General features: G+C 40.6%; 1 protein-coding gene across 8 annotated transcripts in view; it reads left to right on the forward strand.

Moving 5' to 3' along the window:
• Positions 1-26,569, forward strand: part of CLPB (ClpB family mitochondrial disaggregase) — a 195,490-nt gene that overhangs the window by 84,105 nt on the left and 84,816 nt on the right. For all 8 annotated transcript variants that reach the window (XM_069064680.1, XM_069064683.1, XM_069064682.1 and 5 more), the window contains exon 5: positions 14,904-15,032. In XM_069064680.1, the coding sequence (XP_068920781.1) occupies positions 14,904-15,032 (129 nt within the window). The remainder of the gene's footprint in view (positions 1-14,903; positions 15,033-26,569) is intronic.

The following is a 26,569-nucleotide window of genomic DNA, read 5'->3' on the forward strand; positions in this document are numbered from 1 at the left end:
TGTGTGTGTGTGTGTGTGTGTGTGTGTGTGTGTGTGTGTGTGTGTGTAAAAATATATACACACACCACCTCAGACCTGGAGAGGGGAAGAATTTATTGTTCTTTTTGTAAGTGTTGAGGTTTATTAGTAGCAATGCTGGCTTACCTTGGAATTGGCTATTAATTACAGCATTTCTTATTTGTTTTTTATGGGAAGTTTTTAAACCTCTTCAGAAGGAAACAGAAGAGAGGGAGACAGGTCAGGTGTAGGGAATATCTCTGAGAGCACAGGAACCAAGATTGGCCAACTATTACCATGACCACAGCAGAGAGATCTGAGGCACCCCTCTGGTTGTGGAACTTATTACAAGGATGCTCCTGAATAGGCAGAGGGATTCTTGGGTTAAAATTGGGAGATAGCACCAGAACCCTAGAATTGAAAGAGGAAAAATGGTTTGAATGATGAGGAGCTTCCTACCTACATCACATTGAAGTTGAACATAAACTTGCTTCCCACACCATCATATTTCTTTCTGTAGCCCTTTGTGTTACAAAATGTTTTATCCTTTTTTTTTTTCATTTGCTCCCCATAAGATAAGGAATGCAAGTATTCATCTCATTCACCTCCTACCTTTTCTATATGGAGGAAACTAAGGTCCAGATATTTAATGACTTGTTCAAGGTCATATAGGTAGCAAATAGCTGAGTTGGGACTTCAGCTCAAGTTTGCTAGAATAAAGGACACATAACCAGTTAGAGAATCAGCTGAAACAACTGGGGGAATAGGGAGAGGAACCCAGCTCTCACATACATGCTTTAAAAAAGAGCATCAGACTGAAGAGCCATCAAGAAATTCAAAGAGAGAGTGCAGTAAGTGCCTTTCTCTGTGCCTTCTTTCATTCCAAGACTATGCAAAGAGACAATGAGAAGTCTGTAGAAAAAGAGTCCTGCCAGAAAAGCCAGTGCAAGTGATATTAACCAGCTAGAAGTCTACTGTTGATGACCAGAGACTCCAAGAGTACCTGAAGCCTGTAGCACCCTGTACCTAGGGGAAAAAATAATATACTTCAATAAGGAAGCTCCAAGGTGGTCAGAAACTCACCAGGACTTGGATCACAGACATGAGGCCAGGAGTCACCCACTTGAGGAAGTAACAGTCAGTAACAGGAACCCAGGAAATCAAGGTCAGGACCAGAGTGCTTATCCCCACTCCACCCCAACTCCCCATCCAAAAGGGAAGGAGGGGACAAGCTTGGCACTGGAATAAAATCCTAAATCAGGAACTGAAATTGAAGATATAAGTAAACAAAAGTAAACACAAATGCTATAAAGAAGTATTATGGATCCAGAGGTACCTTAAGAAATAAACCCAGAGGAAGAGAGTGACTCTATAACAACTTCAAACAGAACCTGAGAGGGAAAAAAAATGGCTTGGCCATGAGACTGTGAGAATATCTAGAAGGAAAAAAGCAAAGAAAAAAAAATGAAATAAAAACTAGGTTGAAAACTTTACACAAGGGGCGGCCAGGTAGCACAGCAAGTAAGAGCACTGTCCTGGGATTGAATCTGGGCTCAGACACTTAGCACCCACCCATAAACACCTGGCCATGTAACCTTGAGCAAGTTACTTAACCCCAATTGCTTAGGGGCGGCTAGGTGGCTCAGTGAGTGGGGCACCAGCCCCAGAGTTGGGATGAGCTGGGATCAAATCCGGACTCTGATACTTAGCACCACATCCAGAAATAACTGGCCGTGTAACCTTGAGCAAGTTGCTTAACCCCGATTGCTTTAAAAAAAAAAAACTTTATACAAGTAGTAGATTTCCTGAAAATTAGCATAGATCAAATGACTTCATGAGAAAATATTAGAACAAAACCAATAGATTGAAAAAATAGAAGAAAACATAATGTATGTGCTTCCAAAAACTATAATTAAAAAGCCTGGATAGTATATTCCAAGAAGTTATAAATTGACAAATGCCCAGATCTATTAGAACCAGAAGACATAATGAAGCTAGAAAGAATCCTCTGGTTACCTCCAGAAAGAAACCCCAAAAGGAGAAGTAACAGAAACTGCATAGCCAAAATAGATACCTTCCAGATCAAAGAAAAAGTACTTCTAGCAACCCGAATATGTTCAGATACCAAAGAACCACACTAAGGTTCACCCAAGACTTTATAGCCACAACTATGAAAAAGAAAATCTTGGAATAGGATGTTCCAAAAGGCAAAAAATGGAGATGTATGACAAAGAAAAATTTACCCTGAAAAACTGAGCATATTGAATAGGTTAGGAAAGAATATACTCAGTTGTTCATGGAACATTTGTGAAAATTGACCCCATGCTAAAGCATAAAAAGCATATAAGCAAATGCAGAAAAACAGAAATATTAAGCACATCTTTTACTGTCCACAATTTTAATAAATGGAAAGGACTTTGAAAAAATGATTCACAGTTAAATAGAGATTAACAAATTATAGAAACAATAGAAAATTTCATCAAAGACTAACATAAAAACTTGGGGGATACAGCCAAAGCATCCTTAAAGTCCTGAGGGGAAAATTGATATCTGTACAATTTATATCACTTTTATGAACCCCCTAAAAAATAAAGAACAGATCAATTAATTGGACCTGCAATTTTCTAAAAAGCCAGAAAAGCAACAATGAAAAACCCCAACAAAATACCAAAGGAAAAATTCTGAAAATCAAAGAAGAAATTAGCAAACATGAGTCTTGCAAAAGACCCATTATTGAATTGACAAATAAAATTACTAACTTAAAAAAAAAACTAAGTAAGCTTATCTAATTTTTTTAAAGGAGAAACCAAAATCATAAAGGCAAAGGAAAAATTCACAATAAATGAAGTTATTAGAAATAATTTTGCCTAGCAATATTTCAACAAAACTAATAATGCGACTTAAATATATTTACAAATATCCACATTAACAGAGCAAGAGAGAGAAAACTTGAATAATCCAGTCTCAGAAAAAGAAACTGAGTAAGTAAAAAATGAAATTCCAAGGTGGTGGGGAGGGAGGAGGAAGACCAGATGGTACTATGAGCTAAATCTGTCAGACATTAAAAGAATAAAACAATTCCAAAATTAATGGGAAAGGATGAATGAAGCAACCATTTATTAAACATTTGCCATATGCAAAACACTGTGTTGAGTGTTGGAGATATAAATAGAAAAATAAGACATCCCCTGTTTCAAGAAGCTCACATTCTAATGGGGGATGCAACACATGTGGAAAGTTTCAATTGCAAGTCAGATGAAGAGGTCCCTTGGCCCCATGGTTCTTAGGGTATAGCAGCAAAGGAAAGTGCAATGTCTCTTCTTTAATACCATTTCCACGGATAAAATTGTATCGGTTTCTGATGTGAACCATTTGACAATGCCAAGGACTTTGATGGCAAGAACTAGGCTCCTACCTGACGCTCCAGGGGTTCCTGCCCACAACTACTGTTTCTAGGAAAACAAAGCTTAACAGGGTTACAAGGATATTTATACACATTACCAGCACCATCATCTCAATTGACTTTAACAGCTCTTAAAAGAGGCTTAAGCTAAGCCTCCTTCCCATGGGCAGATCTCCGTTCTTCAACTCAGTTCACTTATAGAAACCAACAGATCTGAGAAGTTAACACACATCAACAGACAGAGCAGATATCACAGACATTCTTTCTGTTAGGCCTCCCCACAAGCAAGTTCCCCTATTCTGCTCATGCTCACTTCTCTCTCTCACCTCTGCTCTTTCTACTCTGTCCTCTTCTTTCAAGCAATACAATATATGCTGTTTCCAATCAAAGATTCTTGATTCAATCAAAGGCAAGACTAAATAAAAGGCACTTGATTGGCTAAAACTCAATCCAGAAAAACAACAAAAAATCTTACTTTGCTTGCCATTACAATAAGAAAAGACTTTAAAGAGAAAGAAGACTACTGGCTAGAATTATTTAACCTTTTTTGTGTTATGGACCCTTTCGACAGTCTGATGAAGCCAATGGACTCTTCAGAATATTTTTGATGGGACAAAATAAAATACATATTAAAACATAGTTATCAAAATAGTTTTTTTAAAGTGTGAACCCCCAAATTAAGAATTCATGTTGTAAACCAATATCCCTAAAGTATATTGAAGGGGGGCGGCCAGGTAGCACAGAGAGTAAGAACACTGGCTCCAGTGTCGGGATGACCTGGGGATCAAATCCGGGCTCAGACACTTAGCACCACACCCAGAAATAATAACTGGCCGTGTAACCTTGAGCAAGTTACTTAACCCCGATTGCTTTAAAAAAAAAAAAGAATATTGAAGGGAAAATATTAAATAAAACATTAGCAAAGAGGCTATAGTAACTTTTTTAATCATGCACTATGACCAGATTGGATTTATACCAAGAATGCAAAGTTAGTCCAATATTAGAGAAACTATAAACCTAATAAATAATATTAATAACAAAAAATAATTAAAATCATATTATTATATCAAAGAACCCAGAAGAGACTTCTGACAAAAATACAACACTCATTTCTATTCAAAAATATTAAAACCAAAGGAATAAATAGACCTTGCCTTAAGAAAGAACCAGCATTATAGAGGCATTTGCAATGAGATTGGGGTAAAGCAAGGATGCCATTCGATTTTTTTTTTGCATTCTTCTCTTTTTTAAGTTTTGAGTTGCAAATCTCCATTGCACCCCTCCCCTACCCATTGAGAAGGCAAGCAATATTATATCAATTATACATGTGAAATCATGTAAAACATATTTGCATATTAGCCATATTTTTAAGAACAGAAAAAGCAAGAAAATTACATTTCATTCAGTCTCTATCTCTCTCTCTCTCTGTCTCTCTCTCTCTCTCTCTCTCTCTCTCGACGTGGATAGCACCTTTTGGTCATGAGTCCTTGGAATTGTCTTGGGTCACTGTATTAATCAGAGTAGCCAAGTCCTTCACAGTAGATCATCATTACAACATTGCTGATATATTGTACACCATGATCTCCTGGTTCTTCTCACTTCACTTTGCACCAGTTTATATAGGTCTTCCCATGTTTTTCTGAAACCACTTGTTCCCACAGCATAGTAGTACTCCATCACAATCATATGGTACAACTTGTTGATTCATTCCCCAAATGATGAGCATCCCCTCAGTTCCCAATTCCAATTTTCCCCCACAAAAAGAGCTGCTATAAATGTTTTTACACATATAGGTCCTTTTCCTTTTATCTCTTTGGGATACAAACCTAGTAGTGGTATTGCTAGTTCAAAGGGCATGCACAATTTTATAGGCCTTTGGGCATAGTTGGAGAAGAGAAGAATTTATTACTAAACAAGAGATAGACAGCACTATGGGATGTAAAATAGGTAATTTTATTTACATTAAGTTTAAAAGTTTTTACACAAAATCAATGTAGCCAAGATTAGAAAGAAAGTAGAAAATTAGGAGAAGAAATTTTACAGTAAGTTTCACTAATAAAGGCCTCATCTTTCAAATATATATGTAACTTGAGTCAAATTTCTGTGAATATGAGACATTCCCTAGTTGACAACTGGCCAAAGTATATGAACAGGCAGTTTTCAGTTGAAAAAAATCAAAGCTACTTGGAGTCATATGAAAAAATGCTCTAAGGGGCAGCCAGGTAGCACAGCGAGTAAGAGCACCGGCTCCAGTGTTGGGATGACCTGGAGATCGAATCCCGGGCTTAGACACTTAGCACCCACCCAGAAACACCTGGCCGTGTAACTTTGAGCAAGTTACTTAACCCCAGTTGCTTAGGGGTGGCCAGGTGGTTCAGCGAGTAAGAGCACCGGCTCCAGTGTCGGGATGACCTGGATCAAATCCAAGCTCAAATACTCGCACCACACCCAGAAATAACTGGCCATGTAACCTTGAGCAAGTTCCTTAACCCCAATTGCTTTTAAAAATAAAAAGAAAGAAAAAATGCTCTGAATCACTATTTTAATAATATATTTCCAGTTGTATGTAACTTATATATGTGTAATGATGTAAAACATTTCCATGTTAGTCCTGTCATGAAAGAAGAAATAGACCAAAAAGAAAAGCAAAAACAGAAATGAAGAAAGTGAAAACAGATACTTTTGATCCGCGTTCAGAGTACAGCAATACTTTGTCTGTATATAGATAGCACTTTCTAGCATGAGTCCTTTGTAATCGTCTTGGATCCATGTATGGCTGACTGTGTACAGTGTTGTCCTTATTCTGCTTATTTCACTTTGCATCAGTTCATTTAAGTCTTTTCAGGTTTTTATGAAATCTGCCTGCTCATCCTTTTTTATTACACAATAGTATTACATTCATATATTACAGTTTGTTCAGCCATTCTCCAGTTGATGGGCATCACCTCAATTTCCAATTTTTTGCTACCACAAAAAGAATTCCTATAAATATTTTTTATGTATATCAGTCCTTTTCCCTTTTTTATGATCTCTTTGGGATATAGACCTAATAGTTATATTGCTGGATCAAAGGATATATACAATTTGGTTGCCCTTTGGGCATAGTTCCAAATCTAAATCACTGCTGGTTAGAGAAATGCATGTTAGAGCTACTCTGAGGTACCAGGTACCTCACATATATTAGACTGGTTAATATGACAGAAAGAGGAAATGACAAATGTTGGAGAGGATTTGGGAAAATTGGGACATTAATGCATTGTTGGTGGATTTCTGAATTGATCCAACCATTCTGGAGAACAATCTAGAACTATTTTTTTTAAGTAGGTATGATTTTATCAATGGAAATAACACTGAAGAAGATGCATTCCTATCTACTTTGCTCCAGTACCTTAAGGACCACTGAGACTTTCCATGACTTGCAGCTAAAACCTATATGAATGTCTACTGTTTCTCCACCTTAAATAACCTTCTTCCTCACTTCGTCATTTGAATTTCTCCTCTAGGAAGGCTCTCCTGCTTCCCCTCACCTCACACTTCACAACAAACTTTAGAACTTTGTTTGCACTTCTTTGAGGCATTTGTTGTATATTAATTTTGTTGTGTAATGTTAACACTTTTTTTTGTCTTGTTTTTGTTTTGTAGGCAGTTAGGGTTAAGTGACTTGCCTTACACCGCTAGTAAGTGTGGGGCTGGATTTGAATGCAAGTCCTCCTGACTTGAGGGCTGGTGCTCTATCTACTGCACCACCTAGCTGCCCTCTCCCCCTTTTGTTGGTCATGTAATATTATGTTTATCCTATGATATTGTTATGGTGACATATATGTATGTGTGTATCTCCATTTGTAATATTTTTGTGGTGTGATATATTTGTCATATAATATTGTTTCATTTCCTTTTATATACAAGACATATACATACATATACATATACACGTATGTATGCATATATTCATGTATACATGCACCTTATCTCAAACTAGGTTATAGGTTTCATGAGGGCAAAGAATCCTGTCTAAACTTTACTATTTCCTCAATGCTATGCACAGTGCTTTGCACACAGTAGGCCTTTAATAAGAGGATGTTTTTATTTTTTATTTTTTGCAAAGGTAAAATCCACAAGATATGATCATAGAAGAAAAAAGAAGAGTCAAAGATGACTTTTAGGTTTCAAACCAATATGAACTGAAGATACCATCAGCAGACATAAACAAAGTAGGAGAAGGCCTAGATTTGGGGGGCAAGATATTGAGTCCAGATGTGGAGTCAGGTGTATTAAATTTAAGGTGTCAGCAGGGGGAGTCTCGGGGTGGTGTTTTGGGTGTAACTTGGGTGTGATGTCAGAGACCAATACTTTATTATCTTGGGCTTGGTCAGAGCATTTCCAGGCCTGTTCTTCCATGTGATCTTCCTAAAAGCCCAGGAATGCAGTGACACAGAAAGAGCAATAATCCCTGCCCCTACATGACAAGAAGGAAATTGAGACCCGGTGAGGGTCAGTGACTTCTCTGTGTCCTATAGAAAGTTAGTGACAAAGCCAGGACTAGAACCCAGGACTTCTGAGTAGACCTCTAAGCTGCTTCCACAGAACCACCATCTGTCTGTAGCTACTGGGGCAAGTAGGAAGCAGACTGAGGGAATATTTACAGAGAATAATATATGTACAAATACTATGGGGAGACCTGTAAGGGGACAGCATACTGAATTAGGAAAAGGTGGGTTAAGCATAGTCATAGGACTTGTTGCATTGTGGTCCCCTAGATACACATCTGCTAGCATCTTCTAGGCAGGCCATGGTGATGAATCCCAACAACAGATTGTTCACTAGTCAGAGGCAGAGTAATAATCCCTGCAGAAGAAGTCAGTGCAGAGGTCTGGGGCTGTTCAGCCTGCCCTCCTCTGCCTCCTCTGAGTCAAAATAGAAGGAAAAGTATATATGAGAAGATTGAACCTAGCATTAGAGGCAGAGGCAACCAGCCTACTCTACCATTCACCAGTTTGGGGGTGGGGAAGATGTCTTTTTTGGGAGGCTCTGCAAATAACTCAGTAGTTGAGCAACCAGCTGGAAAGGCTACTGCTGAGATTCACTGGACCCTCCTGTCTATGTCACCAGATGTCCAGGGATCTTGGATGATTTGCTTTACCTTTAGGGTAGGCCTGCTTACTCAGCTGAAGCAAAGCCAGACTGCTAGCCCACCACTTCATAGCTACCCTAGGATCATAGGAGTTGGGACATTAGAGACCCTAGTCCAGTGCCCTTATTTTACCAAGAAAAAAACTAATACCTGAAGATGCTAAGAGCTTTGTCCATGGTCACAAAAGTAGGAAGAAGCAGATCCAGGATTCAAACCCAAGACTTGTGCCTATGTCTCCTAGTCTACTTTCAATTGTAGGAAGAACTAGGAAGAACAAGTTCAAACAAATGATTCACAGTGGGGCCTAGTGGGAAGAAACTGTTGAGACTCAGAAGCTGACCAAAATAAGGGTGAAATGAGATCTCTTCTCAGTGCCAACATCAGGCACCCTTTTTACTTGGCACCATCAGGGAAGAAGTTGTTCCCCAAAATGAATCTTCTACATAAAGCTGCCCTCTTCATAGCCTCCTTTTAAAGCAGCTTACATAAGAATAGTAAGATCCAATCACATTTCTATGACACTTGAAAGTTTACAGGACACTTTCCTCAAAACCCTGTGAATTAAGGCCAAATGTCATGATTTCCAAAAAAGAGAAGAGAGTGGAGTCTGCACACTGTAGATCACTGAGATTAACATAAATACTAGGCACAATTTTGCCTTTTTATGGATAAAGAAACAGACTTAGAAAGATGAAGTGATTTGCCCAAGGTCATACATAGTCAATATAGTTCAAATAAATCCCCATAAAAGTTAGGATCCAGATTCTCTTCTTCTAACTCCTAATTCTTTCTGCTATTTGTGCTACCTCTGCAGTCACACCGTGATGCCTCAGTGTGGCAGAGCAGATGGACCCCTGAAATCAAGCCTCAGCTCTCACATTAAGTCATAGAATTATGGAATCACCAAATCTGAGTTAAAAAGGACTTCAGAAGCCATATAGTCCAAACTAAACCAGTATGGGAATTTCCTTTTCGGTGTCCTCAGCAAGTTGCTGAAGCCCCATCTTGAAAACCTATAGTGAAAACTCTTTATTTCCTTTGACCCACAGACTCCACCCCCCTTTCTGGGAGCAAAAAGGCCAAAATTAGGAGGAAAGGTCCCATACATGCCAAAATATTTATAGCAACACTTTTTGTGGTAGCAAAAACCTAGCCCCCATTGATTAAGTAATGGCTAAACAAATTGCGACACTCAAATGTGATATAATATTATTGTTTTGTAGGGAAACAACCAATAATGAGGAATTCAGAAAAAAAAAACTAGGAAGATTTGTATGAACTGATGTAATGAGGAAGCAGAACCAGGAGATCAGCATACACAATGACTGCAAAAATGTAAAAGAAAACAATACTCAAAGGCATTCAAACCATGGTTAATTTGAGGAGCTAATAGTGAAACAGGCCGTCCTATTCTCCAACGAGAGGTAGAATGTGATGTATGCAGTGAGACACAGTATATCCCTTGGTTTTGTCTAAATGCTCATATTTGCTTTAAAGACAACATTGGGAGAATGAGGGTTAAGGGAAAGAGGTTGACATAAAAACAAAAGGCAACAATAAAATTTCTATTTAAAGACCTGTAATAAAAAGAAACACACTACTTTCTGAGACAGCCCACTGGATAACTCTAATTGTTAGAAAGATTTTCCTTGCATCAAACCAAAATACCTCTTTACAACTTTGCCCTTAGGTAACACATGACATTTTTGACTGTCATGATATGATTGAATCACATTGGGGGAGGGGGGTTTCACAGTACAATAAATGCTTGTTGGCTTGACACTGACTATAATCTAGTAACTTGTGCCCCCGTTTTGTATTGTGAAGTTCATTTTTTTAACCCAAGTGTAAGTTTAAACCCTAACCTTGCCTTTTTGTCTGTGTGACCCTAGACAAGTCATATTCTGAACCTCGTTTTCCTCATCTATAAAAGAAGCATACTTTCAGTCCCCACCTCCCAAGAGTGTTGTGTGAAAAGCAGTTTGTAAACCTCAAAATTCTAAGGAAAGAAAAGTGAGTGATTAGAACCACAGGACTGGAGGGACCTTAGTCATCTTCAAGTCCAGGCTGTCATTTGGTAGATGAGGAAGACAAGGACCCTTCAGAGGGAAAACAGCTTGACCCAAATCCCACCCCCCATCAGTGCTAGAGCTGGTGCTAGGGTCTCTCACTGTGGTGCGTTTTCCCCTCCATCCTGCTGGCTTCTGCAGCCTTTCACAGCATCCATAAATGCCCATAGAATCTCAGGGTGGAAAGGAACCGCAGGTGCCATCTGATTCAAGCCTCACCTCAACCAGAGTTCCTTCTATTTATACCCAAACAAATTACCTTCCAGTCTTTGCTTTAAAGATTTCCAGTGAAAGATAGCCAGCCATGTCCTAAGGCAACCTGTTTTGCTTTGAATGCTAGGAGGATTTCCCTTGCAGCTAGTCCAGAGCTATCCCCCAAAGCCTCTTCACTTCCTTCCTCATTCTGTCCTCTGGGGACAGGAACTATTCCCTCTTACACATGACAGCCTTTCAAATGCTCCACAGCAACTCTCTTTCTTCACCACCACCACCACCCCCCATCCATCCATATTCCTGATAAAACATCCTACATTTCTTTAGCCAGTCCTCACATGGCATGGCGTGGCATGCTCTCCAGGTTCTGTGCCATCTTTGTTGCCCTCCAGCTCATCAGTGCCTTTCCTAAAATATAGCAACCCAGACAGAACACAATACTACAGATAGGCTTGACCAGAGAAGGGTGCAGAGAAACCAAACCTCTCTGCTCCTGAACACCGCCTCTAAATGTAACCCAAGATTCCACAACCTTTTTGGATTACAGTAACACAGTGTTAATGGATATTGGGTTTGCAGTCCACTAAAACCTCTTTTTTGGACAAATTGATAACTAGTCATACTTTCCCCACCTTGTGATTATGGAGTTGTTTCAACTCAAGGGTAAAAAATTTACTCTTTTTTTTTTTTTTTTTTTTTTTTTTTTGCTAATGCTTAACATTTATCATTTTTAAATTTCGTCTTAGTAGATTTGGACTGACATTTTTACCTGCAAAGACCTTTTTGGATCCTGATTCTGTATCTAGAACCAGTTCTTTTCCCATTTCACTGTACTGTATCCTGTTCAGCACAAGATTCTGCACCTAATAATGTCTCAGTAAATAAATAAATAAATAAATGGAACCGTGTTTCCCCGATAATAAGACCTATCCCGAAAATAAGCCCTCCCCTTACTGTGTAAGATTGCTCTAAAATAAGCCCTCCCCTGAAAATAAGCCCTCTGGTGTTTTTCTGTCCAAAAAATTAATAAGACAGTGTCTTATTATCGGGGAAACACGGTTGTTAGGTTGAATTAAACAAGTGTGACATTGTATATTAGACACTAAGAGGATATATATAGTGGGAAGAATTGTGAGATAGTGGGGGAAATCCTGGATTTGGAGTTAGACCCTGGATTCAAATGCCAGGTTTCCCATTTATGGAAGGAAGAAAGGAGTTGATCTGATGACCTCTGAGATCCTTTCCAAATCTAAATTGAGGATTGCTGTGTTCTAAAATGATAGGTATCCTATCTATGCCTTTAGTCAAATCTTTAATAAATATATATATTAAATAAGAACCAAGGACAGATCCCAGGAAGCCCTTCAAATTGACAGTAATGAATATTCTGAGTCTGGCCATCAGGTCAGAATCCATGTTCCTTTGTGGCTGTCTAGCCTACATTTCTACATCTTCTCCACAAGGACAGTGCAAGAGACTTTTTCAAATGGTTTACTTAAATCTAGGCAAACTCTAGATAGAATGTTCACTTGATTTACTAGTCTAGTTACCCTATACCAGTGCTTCTCAAATGTAGTCTGGGTACTTGAGAACCTTTTGGGGGTCCTTGAAGTCAAAGCCATTTTCATAATAATACTAAAATGTTTGATTTTTAATATGTAAATACCAGTAGATAAAACCCATATAAACAAAAGCTCTTTGTGAGAGAGTGAGGGTCCTTGATAATTTTTAAGAGTGTAAAGGAATTCTGAGGCCAAAAAGTTTGAGAACCACTCCTCTATGAAAAGGGAAATTAGGTTAGTCTTGCATTAATGAAGCCATGCTAACTCTTTGTGATACTCCCTTATCATCTCTTTAATAATGTGTTCTAAAATTTTGTAAGCTATCTTATTCAAGCTCACTGGCCTGCACTCTCTTCTCTTATTTTTGAAAAGCAGAGTAACATTGACCTTCTCCAGTCCCTTGTAGTACTTCTTCCATACTCCACAGTTTTTCAGAGATCAGTAACAGTCAGATTCATCAATTCTTTCATTACCCTGGCATGTAGTTCTACCAGCCTAGTTACTTGAACTCATAGGGCAGATGGGTACTTTCTATTTCCCTCTCTATTTACCTTTGGTTTCGGCTCTGAACTAGCCATTTTTTATTCTGTTCTTAAAAGTCAAAAAAAAAAAAATTTTCCTTACCTTAGCAGAAAAAAACAAGCAAAATAAATCACCTTCTTTACATCTTCTGTTATCATTGTCACATCTACCCCAAGCAGTGACTCTCTCCCTTTTCTATTTTCTTCTTTTCCAATACAAATCTACTTAAAAAATCCACCATTTTCCATTGCCTTGGTTCCATGGGGTGGTGGTGTTTTTTCACCAGTCCCATTTTGAACTGTGTGACCTTGAGCAAATCCCTTTCTCTCATCTATAAAATGAAATTTTTTAAAGGCTTTTCTGGCTCTGACATTTTCTATTCCCTATCCCTTCAGACTCTGACTTTCTTCTAGGTTCTAAGTTCCTTTTCAAGTCTGATAGGCTATATGCTAACATTCCTTCCTGCTATGACATTCTACATTCTAGTGTCCTTTCCTTTTCTGAAATTCTATGGTTCTAGATTACTTCCATTGACACTGACCTTCTGGAGTCCATTTTGAAAGAAAGTGAAAGAAGCAGAGACAGAGAGACTAATTTTGGGAAGGGACAGAGAAGTAGAGATAACATGAGGATCTAGGGAAAACATGATAACTGTCTTCAGACAGCCAAAGGGCTGTCACCTGGAAGAAGAGATTAGACTTAATCTTGCCTATCCCAGATGGAAAAATGTAGTAGCAATAGGTAGAATTTGGGGCAGAAAGAGGCCAATTTGAAGTTCATGTTAGGAAAAACTTGCTAATAGTAAAAAGAGGCTGCCTCTGGTTGAAGTGAACTCTCTGTCCTGGGAAGTCTGCAAGCAGAAACTGAGGATGACTGCTTGGTAATGGAGTAGCAGTTGATTCCAGCTTGAGGTGGAGATTGGGCTAGAAGACCTCTGAGGGTCCTTCTAGCCCTCAGATTCTATGATTCTGTATCTGCTGAATGAAGTTCAGTGAACTGCTGTAGTCAAGGAAAACAATGTAGAGGAGGTGAGATTTTTCTTGAACCTTGAAGAATGTATAGGATTTTACATGGCATGATCATAAAATAAAATACATAGGATTATAAAAGAAATCAATTATATTAAAATACAGTTAACAAAAAAAAATTTTGATTGATGGACCTCTTGAATCTAGAGTTGTTGGACCCTAAATTAAGAATCCCTGATGGTTGATTTTCTTTTCATTTCTTTTTTTAATTGTTGATTCTTGAAAGAAACTAAGGGATTCTGAGAAATGGAGTTACATTGGATCCAGGCTTTATGCACTGTAGTGCAAAGGCACAAAAGATAGAAATATGGAGTATCATATCTGAGTAATATTAAAAAGGTCATAGTGTGCATTGGGGATGAGGGGAGATGATGTGTAATAAGAGTAGAAAAATTGCAGGGAGCTAGGTTTTGAAGAGTTTCAAATACCACATTAACCAACATATGCTAGATTTCCTTTCCAGTCAGAGAGTTGGAGCAATCAACATCAGTGCCAAACTCATTGCAGACTATTTGGCTAGAAGAAATGTGGAAGAAAATATGAAGGAATTTGATAGCATCACCACACAAAGCAGTTGAAGGGAAGAGGGGGAAACAAACCTCCAAAAAGCCTCTATCTCTCCAAAAGCATTTTTAGATGAAATTAAAACAACTAAATGTGAACTAGAGCAGATCCGCTGACATTTCTTTGGTAGTCTGTGAAGAACTGATGTGATATAGTCCCAAGAGCACTCAATCTTAAGACTCAAAACTGAAAGCTTGGTTTTGAATCCAGATTCTTCATACCTACATGCCCTCAAGAAAAAAAAATTCAACCTCCCGATGTTTTCATTTCCTCGACTAGTAAATAATGGGGTTGAGCTCAGTGATTCTCATTCTAAGTCATCTCATCAGAACCATCCAATTCTAAATCATATAATCTTAAATAAAAACTTCTTCTAAGCATCCTAACTGAATTGTTGCTGTTCCTCTCCCACAGTCCTGGTGACCCGAGAGGATGACTTCAACAATCGACTGAACAACCGAGCCAGTTTCAAGGGTTGTACAGCCTTGCATTATGCCGCCCTAGCTGATGACTACCGAACTGTAAAGGAGTTAGTGGACGGAGGTAAGATGGCCTAAAATGGCAGCATGGGGTAAGGGAAGAGCCATACCTCTCCCTTTGATTACAGGGTTCCTGGCTTCTCCCCAGACTTCTCCAAGGACCAGGACCAAATATAAAGAACTGAAAGGCTTGAATCTATGTACTTAAAATATTTAATTACAGTATCCTTGGCTTATGGCATTTGACCGTGATGAGGCCTCCATTGGATGGGGGTTAGGTTTGCCCAGAATCTGATTTTTCTCTAGCTCCAATTTACTTTTATACCTCTCCCATCCCCTTAATTCACTTAACCAAGATATCTAGCATAGAGACACAGGTCAGTGGAGAACAAGAAGGGATGAAACTTTATCAACATGATGAGTAAGATACCAACCTTGTTCCTTCATGTTGTCATTCATAGAACCCTTTGTACACAAAATATTCTTTTACATTCAGTGTCTCATTTGATCTGTATGAGAACCCTGTGCAGGAAGCAGAGCAGCACTTGCCATTCTCATTTTACAAAGAAAGACCAAGTTTCAGAGAAGGAAAGTGTCTGGCCCAAAGTTACACAGCCAATAAATGGTGGGGTTTAGATCAAGCCCAGGTACTTTGACTTCTGGTCCTGTGTTCTTTCTTTCTTTTTTTTTTTTTTGCCTTTTGGAGTGCAATTGGGGTTAAGTAACTTGCCCAAGGTTACACGGATAGTTTTGTGTGTGTGTGTGTGTGTGTGTGTGTGTGTGTGTGTGTGTGTGTGTGTGTTAAATGTCTGAGGCCGGAACCGAACTCAGGTCCTCCCCACTCCGGGGCCAGCGCTTTACTCACTGCGCCACCTTGCCACCCCATCCTGTGTTGTTTCTACTGTCACAGAACAGGGGGCAGCGGGACACAATTTGGAACTTGGTCCCTCCTTCTGCCTTTGCTTTTAACTCCCAAAAAGTACCACCTTCTGCTCTTTGAGGTTACTGTCTTGGTAACATTAACTCTGGTCTACAACCGCTCTCTGGGAATTTCACATGCTCTCTGAGAGTGTTGGTAAACTCTGAATCTGTGTCCCTAGCCAGGGCCCAGCAATATTTCAGTAGGGAAGGACGTCCTTAACACAGGTACTCCCTTTCTTAGTACAGCACATGGCCTCTCCTCTCCAGGATTCTTATCCGTGTCTTTCTGTTAATTTCCCATAGCTGATCCACCAGCATGTGCTGGAGGCCTTCCTCTGAATTTCTTAATATTTCATGGGTACCACTGCAGTTTCTCCATTTTTTATCCATCCCCCCCCTTATACTTACATAACCAGCCCACCTTTTTTCATCTTTCATCATCTTTGACCTTCATGGTATCTTACACCATGTCTTTTGCACAGGTCTACACTGGCAATAGGAAGAATAAATTAATAATAACACCTGTCAGAAAAATTTCTAGAGCATATGGAGAGGTTCACAGAGTATTTTCTGGAAAACCATCCTATGAAGTATATCTCATTATCCCCATTTTACAAATGGGAAAACAGACTCACTGAAGCCCAAAGCACACAACTAGGAAGGGTCACCTTCCTCTAGAGCTTTTCTGTTAAAAAGTGCTTCCCCATCCATGGCCTCAGTTGATCTCAAAGCACCCCTAGAAGGGAAGTAGACCAGAGGTTTTACATTTTACAGATGAAGGAACCAGAGCTCAGAAAGATGAACTGATTTGCCTCTGATCACACAACAAAGTTTGAGTGACCTTGGAGCTGGAACCACGTCTTCTGGCTCCATGTTGAGCACTCTGTCCACCACTGTGCCATTTCCTCGGCTTTACAGGAAAAACAAATGGAATCACATTCTGAAGGATTTGAATTTTTTTTTTAAAAAGGTCAGTATAAGAGGAAAAGGGGACACACATGACTACACAGCCGTTTTATCTGAAGATCTGAGGGTGAGCGGTCCTACAAAAGTGACTAAATTGTTCATGCCCTTTGACTTCAATACCACATCCCCCTGGAGATATCCCAATGAGGCAAAGACAGGGAAGGCCCCATGTATCCCAAAATATTTGTTATACCACTCTTTATGGTAGCAAACAACTAGAAATAGACTATTCTATTTAGAAACAATCTCTTGGGGAATAGTCAAATAAATGTTGATATAGGAATATAATCAAATATTACTGCACTCTGAGAAACAGAGAATTATAAGGTGTTTGGAAAAACTTGGGAAGATTTTTTTTTTTTGGGATACAGAACTAAGTAAACAAAACTAAGAGGGCAGCACCAGTGTGACAAAGAAAAAAATTTTAATTAAGTAAAGGAAAACATCCTAAAAGACATCAGAATTCAGACTGGTTCATCTTAACACTGATGATGAAACCTTTCTTCTCCATGGAGAGGTGGCAGACTGCAGGCGCTGAGTGAGGCATATGTTGTCAGACATGGTCAATGTCATTCTGTTTTGTTTAAATATATTTCTTCTTAGAAGAGGAAGTTCCATTGGAGAATTGAGTACTGAGCAGTGACAGTGCTGTGTTTAAAAGCATCAGTAAAAAAAAAAATTTTTGGTAACATGTATGGGCTTTGGGAGGCTGCCAACCATGGGATATATAGTCTCAGATTGTATTTCCTTGAGGCATGGTGTCCAAAATTGCACGTGATTACTGCTCCATATTCTGCTCTGGTTCAGCAGCATCAGAGTACTGGGCTCAGTTCTGGGTGTCACATTTTAAGGATACTAGTGTCCAGAACAGGGCAGCCAGGATGGTAAAGGGCCTTGATTGATAGCATAAGGGGCTACCTTTCAGGAACTGAGGATATTCATCCCAGAGAAATAAAGATTTAGGGGAGGCATAATAGCTGCCTTCAGGTATTTGAGGAAGATGGAATAGACTTACTCTGTTTGACCCCAGAGGGCAGAGCTAGAAGTAATAGGTAGAAATTAGAAAGCGGCAAATGTAGGCTTGGGGTTAGAAGAAACTTTTTGACTCTTAGATCATTCCATATTTGGAATGAACTACCTTACGAAGGAGGGGATTTCCCTCTATAGGAGCTGTTTAACAATGGCCCCATGTAGGAGGGAGAATTATTTTTCAGGTGTAAAATGGACTAGAGAGCCCAGCTCTGAAATTCTTTGATCCTAAGAAGACTTTTAGTGAGAGAGGGAAGGGAAAGGGACAAGCTATGCAAGAACCAGGAACATCTGAAGATGGCTTCTATCTAACAAGCAGTCATCCCTGATGGGGAAAGATTAAGCTTCAAAGAAAGCCTTGCCCTGGCTAGGGTAATGAATATCACTTGTCTTGTTCATGATTTCCCCCACAGTCCAAGTCAGAAGACAAGATGACTTGTTGGTCTCATCCCCTGTCTTATAAAAGGAAAGGAGTTCTTTAGTCCCCCAAAGACTTTTGGGTATAGAACTGGGCACAGAACTCAATACCTAAGAGGTATAAAGAAGGAGGTCAGTGGAACTATGCCTTTCCCTACCTCCCTTTGCCCAACCCCACTGACTTCAGAATAGGGAGTGCAGAGACAAAGTCCTTCCTGGCACCTGCCCTGGCCCAGGCCCTCTGATCCCCGGAAACTCTTGAGTCCTAGCCATAAGCCTGTGGTTTCAGAGGTCATCCATTTGGTGTATCCCCTACCTGAGCAGTAACCCCAGTTATGGCATCCACAACAAGTGGTCTTTGCCCTTCAGTGATGGGAAACTCCAGCGACCCAAGCCATGGCATTGTCCCTGAGAGGAGGCATTGTCACCTCCCTGGGCCAGGTCACATCCTTCAGGCCACTCCAAATAGAGCATATATGTCAGTGCAGAGAGTACTTTGGCCCAAGACTGGCCCAGCCATAGTATCCATAAAAGCTGATTGAGCCCCTCCCAAAGGCAGGTGCTAGAGAAGTGTCCCAGAGCTGTATTGTTCTTGTCTTTTTGTTTTGTGGGAAGTTTTCAGGAAGGCTTTTGTGGGTGAGGGATACCATAGCCCCTTTCTGCTAATTGATGCACCCCTATTCCCCAGGGCCTCATGTTTCATCCCTTTTCACACTATCTCTTCTATCTCCTCCATTCCCCCTGCCCCCTTCACAGTATCTCCTCCTGTATCTGCCTGAAAGTTGGTTCTGAAAGAGAACCCGCTCCCCTGGGCTGAGATCGAACACCTTTAAAACAGTTCAGCCACGGTATCTTTTGTAAAGCAGCTTCCCTGCCGGGACAAGCCCCATTGACCCAAGCCAGGGGTATGCTTCCTGTCTGCTGACATGGAACAGATGCCCCCCAGCCCACTAGCCCCCCGGCCTTTCCACTTCCCCCCACCTGCTTTCTTCCAGAGTGTCCATTTACACACACCACCACCACCCCTCCCTTATTCCATCCCTGTTGGCTTCCCCCAGCCCCGGGCCAAAGCCATTAACTATCCAGCCCTCTCCCTCCCACCCCCTTCCACCTCAGACAAGTAGCCATCAGTCAGAATAGGCAAGGCCACCAGCAGCCAACCTCTCCACCCTGACCCCTGCCCTCCATGACCCTGCAGGCCTCTCTTCATGTTAAGAGAGAGGCCCTTTTCCTATTCCCTCATCCCTTAGAGTGAGGCTGTTAATGATATTCCCAAAGTGTCCTTACCAGCAAGCAGGAATGGGTGGGAGCAGAAAAATTTGTCTTAGACTTTTGAAAACATTTTGGGGATCTTAAAATCATATAATCTCAGACTTTTTAAAGGATATTAGAAGTCATTTAGTCTAGAAACTAATCTTTCATCTTCCTCCATCCCTAGAATCTTAGAGCTACAGGGGTAGTTCTCAGAGGGCATCTGGTCCAGTCTCACAGCCCTTGCCCGCACCCCTGATAGATGAGGAAAAGGAGCGTGCTCTGGGGCAGTGAGTCAGGAAATCTGAACTCACATCTTGGCCCTGCTGCTTAGGACTTATGTAACCTCAGGCACGCCGCTTCACTTCCCTGGACCTGTTTCCTCCTTTGTAGAATGAAGGTGGGTTAAATGATCTCTGAAGCCTTTAGAGAGCTGAGAGTCACAGAATCTGCTGTCATGCCTAGATCTGGTCGTGACAGCTCTGCTCCAAACTGATGACTCCCTGTTATCCATTGAGATAAGTTGAAACACCTGACATTCAGAGCCCTCTGCAGTCTGGTAACAGCCTGCCTTTCCAGCATCATCTCATTCACATATCCCAAGATCCAGCCAAACTGCTCACTCTTCTTTCCTTATGCTCCTCACTCTCCTGCTTCAGTTGAATTCCTCCTACTCCGCCTTTAGAGCCTGCTCAAAAATCTACTCCAAAAAAAGCTTTCCTAGTTCCACCCTGGGTGGTAATGATCTCCTAAGACCTCCCATGGTACTTTGTTTACCTCACACACTAATGCATTTATATACTATCGTATATTGCATTTATCTATCTATCTTTATCCACCTCCCAGACAAATTTTGTTTTGGGAAAGGGCTAAGTCTTTACCTAAACTCTACAACTCTCAGGGGTGGCTAGGTGGCACAGTGAGTGGAGCACCAGCCCTGGAGTCAGGAGGACCTGAGTTCAAATCCAGCCTGAGACACTTAACACATATTAGCCATGTGACCTTGGGCAAGTCACTTAACCCCAACTGCCCTGCCTTCCCCCCTCCAAAAAAAAAAAAAACTGCAACTTTCCCAGCACCAAAAACAATGTTCTGCATGCAGTAGGTTCGTAATAAGTATCTGAATATAATTGAAATGCTTTTTTCAGGACCCTGTGCTACTGAGGATGAGACAAGGAAAAATGGAATTGTAGAAACTTTATGGAATCAGAAGGAACTTTAAAGTTCTTCATTTTATAGAGCAAGGAACAGCAAAGAAGCCAGTGTCAGTGGATCTCAAGAGTGTGTGGAAGGGGATAAGACTAGTAGGAAGGTGCCAGTTTATGTAGAGCTTTAAATGCCAAATTGTAGATTTTATTTTTTATCCTGGAGGTAATAGGGAACCACTGGGGCTTGTTAATGTTTACTTTTTTTTTTTTATTTCACCTGCTTTTAGGGCCCATTTCAGATGCTGCCTCCTTCCTCTTCCAAGATTCTCACTTTATCAGCCCTTCCCCCAAAAAAGTGACCTTTTCCCACCTCTGAACCCGTAGTCTTTTGTCTATATACTCTGCCATGTACTGTCAGTTTTGTGGCCATGTTCTATTGCCCACATCTACTTCCTCTCTGACCCCACCCCCTCAAACTAGTCTGTGAATTCTGTAAGGAATAGGACTATGTAGCATTCATTTCTCTTCTTACAACAGACTCAAGAACAGGGCACATAGTACATGTCCATAAGTTTGTGCTGACTGAATAAAACCTATGAAACAAAATAAACAATAACTCTTAGTCCCTTGTGTACCTTTTCCACTCCTGCTTTGATAGTGGCAAACAGAGGCCAACAGTGTTTCCTAAGTTTAACCAATATAAATCAGTTGCCACAATGAGGGTGTCAGAAGAGCTTAGAAACCACCTCAACCAACATACACGCTTAATATTTTCTTGCCAAGTAGAAATATGGGGAACCAAAAATAACAACAGTTTTAGAAAACAAAATCCAAAAAACTTGACAGAGTAAGATTGTGGAAGAATACAACCAGTGTCATCTTACAAAACAGCAAGAACAATGGAAGGGTGAAAAACCCAATCTGTAGGAAGCTTGGTGAGAGGTTTTATTAAACCAGACCATTCAAAGACCAATTAAAGATAAGATTCAAAAGAGGACAGTCAAGAGAGGAAAAATGGAAAAGATTTTCAAAATTTCTGTAACAAACTTCTCAATCAGTAACTGCTAACACATATGCCTATTTTCTTGTCACTTCAAAATCTTTATGAAGACAGTCTTACACACATATTGAAGTCATTTTTGATAAAAGTATGGACATTCAGTTTTATTCACCAAATGCTTATTAAATGCTCACTGTGTGCAAAGCAATGTGCTTTAGCTGCTGGGCATGAGAAGACAGAAACAAATGGTCCCTGCTCATTCTCCTGAGGCGGGATGGGTAGGCATGGGGGTAATAAAATATACAGAGCTAAGTAAATATAAAATATTCCAGACTTGGGGGTGGGAAACAACTTATGCAAAGGCACAGAAAGTCATGGGATCAGTGTTTTGAAAAGGAACTCTCCAGCCATCTAATCCAACCTTCTCATTTTACAGATGAGGTACCTAAGGCCCAGAGCAGTTAAATAAACAGTCCTTAGTTTGGTGTTCAAAGCCCTTCATGGTCTAGCCTCCTATCTTTCCAGTCTTCTTACACCTAATATCCTCCACATATTCTTCAATCCAGTGACACTGGCCTCCCAGATTTTGCATGAACAAGACACTCCATCTCTTGGCATTCTTTCTGGCTATTCCTCATGCCATAACATTCCTCCTCATCACTACCTTTTGGATTCCCTTGACTTCTCAAGGCCCAGCTCAAATTCCACCTTCTAGAGGAAGCCTTCCCCCCCCCCCCCTTAACGCCAGCGCTTTCCCTCTGTTGATCATTTCCCATCCACCCTGTGTATAACGTGTTTGTACGTGGCTGCTTGCTTCTTGTCTCCCCCATTAGAATGTGAGCTCCCTGAGCGCATGAACTGTCTTTTACCTTTCTCTGTATCCCCGCTATGCTCAACATAAGGCCTGGCACATAATGGGCCCTTAATAAAGGCTTGTTGACTGACTGACCAAAGCCAACCGGGCAGCAAGTGGCTTTGAACCCAGGAGCTAGCGTTCAGTCAGATCAAACCCTTCCCACTGCACCATACCGCCTCCTAAAGCAAGAGAAGGGAATAGGCAAATTACATTTATAGGTAGAAAATTTGAGTCCCGAAGAGGTTTCAGTGACTTGCCCAAGGTCACACAGGTAATAAGTGGGAAAGACAGGATTCAGACCTAAGTTCTCTGACTATCTCTGGCACTCAGATATATCAGATATATCACTATATCTGCTCAACAAGTTGGGCAGACCCTCTGTGAAGGATTGACAGGGCAGTTTAGACAAGTTGAGCAAACTGATAACATCCATGAAAGAACCCAGGAAAGATGAATCAGGAGCTCTCTTCAACACATCTGAGGCTCCTGTTGGGGAAGTTGAGTCCCTACTCCCCAGCCCCTCCAGTTCTTCCAGCCACAATACTGTGCTCTTCATATTACATAATCCTGTCTTCTCTTCTCTTGGTCCCCCACCTGCCCTCTCTTAGCTCTTAACCTCCTCCTCATCTCTGCATCATAGTCTCATCACGTGGGCTTCATGAAACCCAACCCTAGCATCCCCTGAACTTCCCATTTGGCTCCCTTCTCACCTGCTTACCACTAGGGTCCCTCTTCCTCTTTAACCTGTCTCAATTGAGTGGGTATAAAGTTCTCAAATTCCACACCCTTTTATCTGGGGGAGAAGCTCCATCTCAGTTCGAATATTCTTCTCTTTAGCAAACAGTTTGCTGTCAGGCCCCAGAATCTTCTGCATCACCCTTGACCCCAAACTCTGTTTTCTTTCTCATGTTTCACTTGACTAGCTGACTGACTGACTGTTCCAATAGATGCTGGGGAAATGCATCCTTCTGTGTCCTATGTCTGCTAAAGCCTCCCATTTTCTGAATTTTAGCAGCAGAGTGAGAGGGTAGAAAGACACTTGGACTGGAGCCTAGCCTGAGCTTCAGTCCAGACTCTGCAGCTGACTCACTTTATCATCTCAGGCAAATCTCTTCTGCTTTCTCGACCTCAGTGCTCTCTTCTGCCAAATGAAGGATTTGACTAAATGACCCTCGAATGTTTTATGATCCTATCATTTTGTCATTTGCACTGCTGTCAAGGAGAACTCAGATTCTCAATTAGTCATCGCCGCCCCCCCTCAACCCACCCACCCCCAATTAATTTAGTTTGTAAATCCAAGTTTTTCCATTTCGCAGTGAACTTTGTCTAGAGCCTCCTGTATATTTCCCTATAACTTTACAACTTTCTTGACCTGTACTAGTTCTGCACCTCAGGGCTAAACTGAATGTCTGTTTGCCACATGACAATCTTTTTTTTTTCTTTTTGGAGGGCAATTGGGGTTAAGTTACTTGCCCAAGGTCACACAGCTAGTTTTTGTGTGAAGTTTCTGAGACTGGATTTAAACTCAGGTCCTCCTGACTCCAGGGCCTGTGCTCTATTCACTGTGCCACTTAGCCGCCCGCCACATGACAATCTTGACCTTGCAATAGAGAATCACAGAATTTGAAAAGTGGAAAAGACCTCAGAGGCCTACTAGTCCAAATCCATACACAAAAGGATCGTCACTGTAGCCAAAGCCAACAAGTAAGCATCCAGTCTGTCCTTGAAGACCTTTGAGGAGGGGAACCCTACAGCCTCTCATATCAGCCCCTTCCACTTTGGGGCAGTTCTGGTTGGTGGGAAGTTGAAGGTAGCATCATGTTACCTTCCCATCGTGTCTGCCACCTTCTTCACTCCGGATATCAGCCTTCTGTTAATGCAACCTGAGATGATGTGAGCTTTTTAGCTGATAGGTCTCAGTGTTGACCACTTTTCACTTGTTATTCACTGACACCCTCAGATCTTTTTCACATATACTTATTCTAATAAAGGAGAAGGGAACAAGCTTTTATTAAGTTCCTACTATGTACCAGGCACTGTGCTAAGCACTTTACAAGCATCTCATTTAATTCTCACAACAACCCTGGGAAGTAGATTTATATTATCTTCATTTTACAGTTGAGAAAACCAAGGCAGATAGATTAAGTGACTTGTTCTGGATCACACAGTTAGCAAGTATCTGAGGCTGAATTTGAGCTCAAGCCTTCCTGACTTCAGGCCTAGCACCCTCTCAAGTGTACTAACTACCTCTAGCTACCTCTAGTTCTGAATTAAATGAAATATGAGTAAATATCAAATCCTGTAATATAGGTAGTAAATGTACAAAGACTGAGAAAGAGATCCCCATAGACCAGAGTAGTTAGGATATGCTTCCTAGAAGAGGTGGGACTCCAGAGGCTGTCAGATTTTTTTGAGATCTGGAGAGTCATAGGAGAGGATATTCCAGAGAGGGGAAGGATTTTAGTAAAGCCAGAAAGTGTGGAATTAATATGTTGTGATAATGGAACCATAAAGCGATAGGCCCATGTAGAATTCAAGCCTCATTGCCTCCATGGAGCCAACCCTCAGTGGGCTCCTACAAACCTTCCTTTCTGTTTTTGAAATGAGTAAATAATGTAGCGTAAAAAGGCTGATGACGCAACCTTCACTAGTAGTCTTTTATTTGTTGATAGAAAAAATGGGTTCAAGCTTCCTAAGTTTAAGTTTAAACTTTGTCCTAAGTGTTGTCTAGGGTGTTCTAAGTTTTGTCTTCATGTGCATAACTGCTAAGTATTTCTGTTGTTCTACTTTATTCATATCATAGCACTTTGTACGCAGCTTTGTGTGTTACTTTACATTATTCATATGGCCTCACTCTGTACCACAATTTGTTCAGCCAGTCTCCAGTAGTTGAGAATACAATTTGTTTCTCATTTTTTTCTCCATTACAGTTGGTACTGCTATTTAATATTTCCTTACAGATTTGCCTTTCCCTGTTGTCAGTGACCTCTTTTGGTGGTATAAATGCAATATTGAATTTATCAGATCAAGGATATGAATAATTTTATAACTTTTCTTACATAATTTCCAGTCATTTTCCAAAATCATTGGATCAGTTCCAGCATTATCACCAGTGACTTAGTGTCTCTGTTAAGTCAGTTTCCCTCTATAGGCAGGCCTCAGTTTCCTCCCCTGTAAAATAATTATGAGTTCTTAACTATGGTCCCATGGACCACAGAGAGTCTGTGGATGGATTGTATGTGGTCCATGAACTTGCATGAGGGAAAAAAAAAAACTTTATTTTCACTAATCCCTAACTGAAATTTGGCATTTCCTTAAGTTATGAATATAGGCAGCAAAAATTATTCTGAGAAGGGGTCCTTAGACTTCACCAAAGAGGTGCCTGACACCAAAAGGTTAAAGACCATGGGACTAGATCATCTCAAAGGTGCCTTCTGACTCTAAACTTATAATGTCATGACATCTATTATTATTTAATTGACCCTTTATTTGGCTTGTTTTTGAAACAAACTGAACTCTTGTAGGACAGGAATCAGATTTAATAAGATCCTTTGATATAGATTCAGAGCTAGAAGGGACCTTAGAGGTCCTAGCCTATCCCAGTCCCCTCCTTTTACAAATCAGGAAACTGAAGCCTAGGGAGCCAAAATTACTTTTTCAAGATCATACAGGTAGTACATAGAAGAGCCATATCTCAGCCCAAATCCTGAGACAAAAAACTTGGCATTCTTTTCACTTATTACTTCCTATCTTGCCATTTCTGTCATCTCAATTATCTTATTCTTCTCATTGGCCTCAGAGGACAGAACTGGGAGCAGTGGGCAAAAGGTTCATTTGTGTTCCCTGTCAGGGAATGCAGTGCGATCCCTCATCTCCAGAGGCTGTCCAGCAGATGCTGACTGGGCACTTGTTGGAGATGTTCTGGAAGGAATCAGCAGATTTTGTTATCTGGGAGGTACCTGTAAGATCATCTCATCCAGCCCCCTCATTTAAAAGAGAGCGAGAGAGAGCCA

Source organism: Petaurus breviceps, unplaced genomic scaffold, assembly GCF_028583685.1.
Source record: "Petaurus breviceps papuanus isolate PSGF00001 unplaced genomic scaffold, PetGlider_PUasm1.0 90639, whole genome shotgun sequence".
Taxonomy (NCBI): domain Eukaryota; kingdom Metazoa; phylum Chordata; class Mammalia; order Diprotodontia; family Petauridae; genus Petaurus; species Petaurus breviceps.